The sequence below is a fragment of the Propithecus coquereli genome, unplaced genomic scaffold (genome assembly GCF_000956105.1).
Source record: "Propithecus coquereli isolate 6110/MARCELLA unplaced genomic scaffold, Pcoq_1.0 Scaffold199, whole genome shotgun sequence".
Lineage (NCBI taxonomy): Eukaryota > Metazoa > Chordata > Mammalia > Primates > Indriidae > Propithecus > Propithecus coquereli.
Genome location: NW_012144855.1, coordinates 2,175,782 through 2,185,388, shown reverse-complemented (window position 1 = coordinate 2,185,388; position 9,607 = coordinate 2,175,782). Strand labels below are relative to the sequence as shown.

General features: G+C 35.5%; 1 protein-coding gene across 1 annotated transcript in view; it reads right to left on the bottom strand.

Moving 5' to 3' along the window:
- The window catches only part of DMTF1 (cyclin D binding myb-like transcription factor 1), a 33,351-nt gene that overhangs the window by 1,119 nt on the left and 22,625 nt on the right, over positions 1-9,607 (bottom strand). The window contains exons 11-16 of the mRNA XM_012643508.1: positions 9,038-9,189; positions 7,221-7,430; positions 4,391-4,476; positions 1,921-2,076; positions 1,129-1,506; positions 155-299 (exon numbers count right to left, since the gene is read on the bottom strand). Of these exons, the coding sequence (XP_012498962.1) occupies positions 155-299; positions 1,129-1,506; positions 1,921-2,076; positions 4,391-4,476; positions 7,221-7,430; positions 9,038-9,189 (1,127 nt within the window). The remainder of the gene's footprint in view (positions 1-154; positions 300-1,128; positions 1,507-1,920; positions 2,077-4,390; positions 4,477-7,220; positions 7,431-9,037; positions 9,190-9,607) is intronic.

Genomic DNA, 9,607 nt, shown 5'->3' with positions numbered 1-9,607 from the left:
TTTATTCTTTAAATCATGTCAAGAATTTATTCTACCTAAATGTAAGAACACTAATATCTTCATTGTTGGATCAAGAAAAGACTAAACGGCTGAATATCTGCCTAATTTTTCCCCCGTAAGATTTATCAAGCACATGGGAGTTTTATTACAGTACCTGTTAGTGTTGTCAAAGGCAAGACAGATTCAGTATCTATAACATCAGATGCCTGGATAAAGCCATGTGGTGAAGGAACGATAAGTATTGTTTCATCATCAATTGTTTCATCAACTTGTTCTTCTATAGTAGGAGATTCTAAATCCTAAATAATATTAAAGAAAAAAAAGATGAGGGCTGGGCATGTTGGCACACGCCTGTAGCCCCAGCTACTCTGGAGGCTGAGGCAGGAGGATTGCTTGGGCCCAAGGAGAGTTTGAGGTTGCAGTGAACTATGATGACACCACTGTGCTCTAGCGAGGGTGACAAAGTAAACTCTGTCTCAAAAAAAAAAAGATTGTGACGAATGTTCCTTATTAGATTTCCTTAAGATCCCAAGCACATATAGGTTGGATAGGACTGACTTAACTTTCAAATACACTCCATTTTAAATTTAGAACATAAATGAAAAGTTAAGGTCTTCAAAAATGGACTAAAGTTAACTTTAATGATCTCGTAATCTAGTGTTCTAGGTATTAAAAAGGAACTTAAAAGAATTAATTCAGTTACAGGTCACCTGAATATAGAAGACTATAGGTTACACTGGGATGAGGTTCCTAAGTTGAACCATAGAGATCTATTACTAACCACTCTCAGGAAAATGTTTCTATGGGTTTCAACAAACATTTCTCATCTACTGCAGGTGGAAAGGGAAAAGTTTCAGTGAGGAACTGTGGTAAGATGGAACATAGTTTTCTTATGCCCCCAACTGCCTCCAGATCCCTTTGCCTGCCCACTTCTGTCAGCAGCAACACTGTTGGTTCACTGATACTTGTGAGGCCAGATGTTGGCACTGTACTTTATTTTGTGAGACTAAAGAAAAAAAGGAAGGTACCAGAGAATATCCTTTTAAATTATTTCTTAGCTGTTTCCAAACTGCAGGTTTGAAGCTCAAGGCAAGAACCCATGTAGTTGTTCTCTTAAGTGCAACTTACCTCAGTAACATAAGCACTGGCTAAATCAGAGGGTGATTCCTCCTCTTGTTTGAGGTCGGTGTCAGAGATTTCTTCTGTTCTGACCATAACACTATTCATCAGTTCTGTGCTATTTTGGTCACTGAATTTGGATACATGAGCATCATTAAATGATGACTCCACAGTCATCTTAGGCTGATGAATTTCATCTGGGAAAGTGTCTGCTTCTAGGGCATCTGGAGGCTCAGGAAAATCAGATGATTGAATATCACTATCTACTGTCAGTTCTGCCTGGGATATGGAAGAAGTGATGTCCTCTGTGGCAACAGTCTGAATGATGACTCTTGGTGTGTGACACTGCACTGTGACATTGTCACTTGTGTTCAACAAATGTTCTGGCTACAAAATATTAAAAAAAATTATTAATGGCAAATGAGAAAGTACCTATTAAAGTTATACAACAAAGACATAAATTTATAGGTGATATCCTACTGTCTCCTCCCATACCTCTCACCTCTGCAACTGCAGTGTTATTACTGTTTTCCTAGAACCCCGTTCTTTGCCTGCTGGAGCCCTTGCTCTCCTGATATACCTATTCTAATGTGCATCCATCGCACATAAGGAGATACAGGGGGTGAGAGATACATCCCAGGAAAGGTACAGCGATGGTATAAAACATTGTACTTGGGACAATAGCAGTAGGAAAAATTATTTAGGTAACTGGACTACCTCATAGTTCAGTGCTTATATTTTGTATCAACTCATCCTGATCCATAACAAGTACTCAAAAATCAAGTAATCTATGTAACGTACGGATAAAGCGTGAACAATGATCTGTTCAGGAGAAGCAGGCGCAGCAGCTGTCAGGGTTACTGTGGGACTAGCAGTCAGAGTTAGGGGAAGGCCTTGGCTTGAGCTTGTTTGAAGTAGATAGGTGCCTGGAGTGCCAGTGGGCTGTAAATGGAAAGACTAAAGGAAAAAGAAAAAAGAGTTCAACAGACTATAATTAAGTCTACTTTTATACCCCAAACAGGGACTCGCTTTAGTTTACTAGCCAAAAGTGTACTTACCAATTGTGAAGGTATGAACAGGTAATAAAAGGAAGGGTATGCTATTCTTTACTATTTATCTGTCTCAAGTCATTACTCAGCCTGGAGGTTTAAGAGGTAAGACATCGTGCTCTTTGCTCCCATGTATTCCTATGGTCTGGTCTCCACTATTTGTTTCAGGGCACCAAGACACAATTGTATGAACACTGTTCCCAGTGTAGTAACCCAGCACAACCAATTGTCCCTCTTTATCCTTTCTCTGTATCATGTAAAAACTGGCAATCTTTCAAGTTAAAAAAAACACAAGTTCATATTTTTGAAAAAGCACAACAGCAGTGTTTACTTGAATGCATTTTTTATAGTATAATTTTAAGAAAAACTTTTTATATTAAGGAAAAATATAGAGAAATAGCAATTAGCAATGTTCTACTGAAGAAACATTTGAAAAGCTGGCTAACTAATAATACATTTATCTTTTGAGATCTTTAAAGGAAGTATAACAGATTTACTAATAAACCTTTCACAACTATAAGCTTCTATATAAAAATTCGAGTTAGGTTTATCCTGATACCCTAACGGGAAGAGTACTTGTACTTAAGATAGGTCTTAGGAGTTAAAATCACATAGCCTGTTTTTCAGTCCAATGTAGTCTTACGGACTTAGGCAAAGCAACTGTCCCGTGTACTGAATCCCCTAAATATAGGTTTCATTATTGCTTAAGTGAGGATAATAACTACCTCTCATGGAAAGGGTTGTTACAATTAGAAATGATTATAAAGTGCCTAACACTCAGCGAGGACTAAATTTCCTTCCTTTCCATAAAAGTGAAAGCTAATCATTTTCCTAAAGGTTGCGTGTATTCATATATGCTCAGGCATTACTGTAAATACTTTATATGTACATTTTATTTAATATATTTAAATACATTTAATTCTCAAAATTTTTTGAAGCTGAGGTACTATTATCATCCCCTATTAATAAATTGAAAAGTTTCTTAATATTTTATTGTGACCCCATATATAAAATGTGAACACATACCCCAAATGTATGTGGACATATATTTGTTTACTGGGGAGGAAGGGTTTAAAAAAAAAAAAAAAAGTTCTGTTTTCTACCTGTGTCAAATGGTTGTCTTATACACTCCCATTTTGGAGACCACTGGATTAGGAAACTGAGGCTTAGGTTAATTAAGCTGCCAGTAGAATTTCCAAAAATGGAAAGAAAAACCATTTTCTACCTTGGCCATCCTCCTGAGATTTGGTTGGGGAGAGGATGAATAAAGTTTTGCACTAATATCCCTATGTTCTTCACAATAAATAAATCTTGACAAAATTTAAATTTGCTTTATATTTTCTTAATATGAAATATGAACTAATTCTAGGTTTACTTGTTTTAGAAAGCAGGATATCAACAGTCGTGTCCATTTTCCTGCAGCTATGGCAAACATTAATCTACTTTCTGTATATACAGATTTGCCTATTTTGGATATTTCAAATAAATGAGAGCCATATACTCTGTGATATTTTGTGTTGTCTGGTTTCCAAGGTTCATCCATGTTGTAGCATGTATCAGTATTTCATTCCTTTTTATTACTGAATAATATTTGTATGGCAGTAGCACATTTTACTTACCCATTTTTCAGCTGACATTTGGGTTTCCATTTTTTGGTTGTTATGAATCATGCAATACTATGAACATTCCGTGTAAGTTTTTATTGGACACATGTTTTCCTTTATCTTAGATATATCTGGGATTAGAATAGGTGGATCATTTTATCTGTGCCTAACCTTTTTAGGAACTATATGACTTTTCCAAAGTAGCTAAACCATTTAGCACTGGGACTTTTAAATTTTGTATCCCCGGTGGCTACTACAGTACTTAGTCAGTGAATGTTGTTAAATAGCTCATGATGAGTTTGTCCACAAACTTTTCATCAAATAACCAATATGAACTTTGTGGTTATAAATTTATGACTCAGTACAAATCTACAGTATTCACTCATTAACACTGTCATTTTGATATATATAAAGAACATACTAGTTTATATATAAATAAAAAAACAGATTAAAATTAATTATGAAAGTAGAAGTCTGATTTATGTCTAGTCTACCATCCACCTGGCCTCAGACTTTAACATTTCATCTGCTTATATGATAACATTTCTAAAGACAATACCAACTAATCTTTCTTATGCATAAAAATGGCTAATACCTATTTTATGAAGTATTACTCACTGGGAGAATTTCAAATGTCTGTAGTGTTCCACTGTTTAGTGTTATTGTTTCCGAGTCAACAGTAGCAGCAGGGGAGTCTGTTGAAGCTGTGATAAGAACAAGGACAATAATAAAATACTTTGTAAATTTAAATTTTTCCAGTGTAATCAATTGTCCTGAAGCCAATTTCATAATGAATAATTTGCCTGGAGACCTGAAGTCATTTAAATTTCTTATGAGAGATAAGAAATCTAATGGATTTGTCTGAGACGGCATACAGAACAGGGGTTGGCTAAGCGTGACCCACAGCCAAATCCAGCCTGCTGCCAATTTTTGTAAATAAAGTATTTCTAGAACACAGCTCATTGTTTATGTATTTTCTATGCTTGCTTTCATACTACAACAGAGTTGAGAACCTGTGACAGATACCAGAAGTCCCATAAAGCCTAAAATACTATCTGTTCCTTTATAGAAAAGGTTTGCTAACCCCTGGTATATGTCATAAAATGTTTCTAATGTAAGGAAGTAACCAGAACACACTAAGGCCAACTTGCAAAGAGATAGGAACTTGGTAAAAACGAATTTTCTTCAACATTCTGGTAGCTGTATAGATATCTGGATTGGTAGTCTCCAAACACTAGGCTTTCATTTAGCAACATCACTTTGTAGCAATGTAAACCTGGGCAAATAACTTACTTTGATCTAAACTAATGTTCAGAGATTTTTATCTGTTCTGCCTAACTCATATAGTTGTGAGGATCAAAAGTGCTCTTAAAAACAAGATACAAATTTAAGATAGTATTATCTTTCAAGATCAAGACCACATTTTGGGGAGTGAACAGCACTTTAGAGATCAGAGTATAATCACTTTATAGGTGTGTCAACTGAGGCTCAGACTTGATTAATGTCTGCTTGAGGTTATATAGAACTAAGACTAATTAGAAGAAATGGGATTTCTTTTGGTGCTTTCAAATCATACCTATAGGTAAATCCATGTAGGAAATGATTTTGGAACTGACATAATGTGTGGTGTTTATTATTATTTAGTTTATTACATTCTAACAACAACTCTCAGCATGTGAGAGGAATGTAATACCCTTTAGGTATTAGAGGAATGTAATCTCCAATAGAAATGCACTTGATTCATGTTATTTCTCTTACTATTTGATGGATCCTTAAGATCATAGCTATAATAATTTGAAGTGATTCTAGATAAATAACCTAAGTCAAGGTGAGCAAACTACGGTTGGGGACAAACATGGCTCAAGACTAAGAATGGTTTTTACCTTTGTAAAGGGTTATTTAAAGACAAAAGAATATCCCACAAAGACCTATGTGGCCTGCATAGTCTAAAATATTCATGTTTACTACCTGGCTTATTCCATAAAGACATTTCCTGATCTCTGTCCCCTAACTTAAAAAAAGAAACAAGAGATTTTAGTCAGAATGTTATAAATAATGGGTGGATCATAGAATTCTTACTACAGTCACATTTCTTGCTGGAAGAAATAAAGTTTAAATGTCTCTAAGGTAACTCTGACAGTCATTGCATATATAGACAGATGGTGGTTCAGTGATTCTCAACCACGGGATCATAGGGTACATTTGGAAATGTGTGGGATGTTTCTGTTTGGCATAATGATTGAAGAGCATTACTGACATTTTGTGGGTGAGATAAAGGGACACAGCATCCTGTAATGTGAAGGACCGTCCTGCAAAAAACTATCTCACTCAAAATGCCAGTAATCACTTCGTTGACAATAACAGTGATAGGTACAAATAGCATTATGTAGACCAAAACAAAAAGCAAGATAAAAGTGAATAATAATGTGGTTGTGGTTCTGAGAATTTTATTCTCATTCCTTTTTTTTTTTTAAAGATAGGGTCTTGCTCTGCTGCTGGGCTAAAGTACTGTGGTGTCATCACAGCTCACTGCAACCTCAAACTCCTATGCTCAAGTGATCCTCCTGCCTCAGCCTCCTTAAAAGCTGGGACTACAGACATGTGCTACCACATGTGGCTAATTTTTCTTTTCTTTTTTTTTTTTTGGTAGAGACGGGGGTCTCGTTATGTTGCTCAGGCTAGCCTTGAACTCCCGGCCTCAAGCCATACTCCCTCCTCAGTCTCCCAAAGTACTAGGATTACAGGCATGAGCCACTGCACCCAGCCTTTCTTTTTGTCACTATAATTCAAGACTGACAGAAAAGGAGAAAGATTAACTTGACGTAGATCTGAAAAAAAAAAAAATTCCCCTCCTGTAACAACTGCTGGGGTCACACAATCCCATTAAACACAAAACTGTCAGAGCATAAGGACAACAGAAGGGTAAAAAAGGAGCTTCCCGTAGGAAATTGACCCTTTACTCTGTGAAGAGAATCTCAACCTTGCCAAAACTCATTTCTTCTATATACTCATTCTTCTATTCAAATCCATCCCTGATTTGTGTGTCTTTTGGTGCTATTACTACAAATGACATTTCACTTTGTTGACTCTATTTCTTTGCTTGACTGACTGCTTTTTAGGTAGTTTTCTATTAATCATTAATTTTAATTTCTATTTTTAACGATTATTTCTATTAAATCACTGATTATAAAATCTAAAAATTAAGATGGCTTAAAATGGTTTACAATGGTTGGGCAGATGATTTTAAGTCCTTTCTGACACACATTCATTCTTTGTGCAAATATTAACTGAGCTAAACATAAAATGCCTTAGATAAACATAAATTGTGCTTCAGTTCATCAACTTGGATAAACTTCTATCGATATTCTTAGAAGACTGAAAAGTGTCAGAGCCATTAACCAAATTATATAAGTCAGATAACAAGGAGTCATGAGGGTCAAACACTCACAGACATGGGTGATCTGGACCGGAATCTGCAATGCTGTCACAGGGTTAGGAGAGATGGCTGTATTATCTTCCAAGCGGGCAACTCTTATCTGAACATGCTGTACACTGGAATTGGAATTACTGTTTGGAACTCCAGATCCTGATTTATTCTCCAAAAGCGTTGGGTTGTTTTTTTGGTTCTCATGTAACTGTTTAAGACCTTTTATTAAGACTGAAGGGAGATGGGTAGACAAAAAGAACATTGATTCTCCGACAGACCACCATCTAAGTAGCAAGGGAGGTGGGGGGAGGGTAAGGAGGGAAAGTATTTGGAATAAATAATTGCATATTGGATGTGAAAATAAAATATTTTAAAATAACCACTTGTCCTGAAATTTTTGGAAACATTATCCAACATAATAAATTTTTAAAATTCTTGCTTTTCTTTTTTTTCCTCATTTTTTTCTTTTTTCTTGAACTGGCACTTCATCGTGGCATAAAAATTCTTAATACTGTTTTTGCCACCTTAAGATTCATAATGCCAAAACAAACAAATAAACAAACAAACAAACAAAAACAAGCGGACACTGCAAAGAACATAGAAATAGGACATTTTCTATGTCCCAGGGCTTCTTGATAGAATTCTTATTATTTAGGAAAAATTCTGGCAATGCTAAGCAGCTTATTTTCATTTTCTAAATAAATAGTTTACATTTTTCCCCCAAGGACTTACAGGCACTTGACGGGGTCTCCTCACAACTCTAAAGGTAGCAGCTGACCTTTTCCAAGGACTAATATGCTACCAGGAGTTCTTGCACAGGGAGGCCAATTCTAGACTTTGCTCTCTCTATTCATAAACTACACTAATCCTCTATAACTGGGTGTTTAATTTTTAAAAATCACATTTTCATCAAGTCAAAGTTCCTCAGCATTTAATTTTCCTTTGGAAAAATGGAAGTTGAAGTGCTTTAATAAGGGGAATAAATTTGAAAACCTAAATTAAACAGATTATACAACTTAGTTTAGTGCCTAAATGCAAAACAGGCAATGAAATGAAAAGTATGTTACACCTCATTTTAAATATACCCAATTTAAGATCTTGGATTTATATAACAAGTGAAATAAGAAATTTATTGAGACTTTGTTCAACAAAATAAATAACCATAGAATTTCTCTAAATTAACAAGCCCCGTTATTTGAAATTAGTCAACTCATAAAAGCTGATTTAAACTTGTTTTCAGAAGTACATCTTTGTACAAAATGAAAATAAAGTCCTGAGTCACTTAACAACAGGGAGAGGTTCTAAGAAATGTGTTGTTACGTGATCACATTGTCATCATGTGGATATCATAGAGTGTACTTACTTACACAAACCTAGATGGTAGAGTCTACTCCACACCTACACTATATGGTATAACCTATTGCTCCTACTTACAACCCTGTAACACAATGGTATGTGTGTATTTAAACATATTTAAACATGGAGAAGGTAAGGTAAAAATACGATGGTATAATTTTATGGGACCACTGTTGTATATGCAGTCAGTTGTTAGCTGAAACATCGTTATATGGTGCATAATTCTACATATAGAATTTATTTCCTCTTCATAGTTTGAGTGTATATGTATATATTTTTGTTTTGGGGCTTTGGGGATTACAGATCACATTAACTCTTCTCTAGGGAAGAAAAAACAATTACTCAAAGAAATAGGGCAGAAGTTTAAGTGAAAAATCTGCTATGATATCTCTTTAGCTGAGCAAAGAACTTCTAACCTCTCACTCCTAAAGAGTAAATATGGTAAGAAAAAGGAAGAACTTAAAAAGGAAATAATACATTACCAGGGAACGAAACATCCTTATGGTTTGCAATTTGCCTTTTGATGGTCCACCATTTACTGCGAAGCCACTGTGGTGAACGGACACTGCTCCATCCTTCAGCTAACAGATCCCAGTTAATGTCATTTTCATCAGCTACATCAAGCTCTGCTATCCTACAGGTTACAAAATAAGCATCTGTTAGATGTTAAATTTATTTCTCCCTAAGACCCCTCCTCTGACTACAGGTGATGGTACTGGCAATAAAGGGAGTGGCAGGTTACACCAATGAGAGGCTATTGTTAAGATGCACAGGAAAGGATACCAGAAATGCAGATCTGCTTCCAGAGGTAAGAGCTAAGAAATACCACTAGCAATAGCCTTTTGTTAAAGGTACAACCAGAGGGCCAAACCATAAATGGTTAGAACCACATGAAGCACTGTGAAGGAAAGGTTAGAATAAGAACAGGTTTAGTTGTACAGTGTTCTACAATGTTTCATAGTGTGGCCTTTACTAAGTCAGTTATTTCCTGGATCTGAACTTTTCCATTTGTAAAACAAACAAAAATGTTTAAAAATGAGCTACTTAAAAAG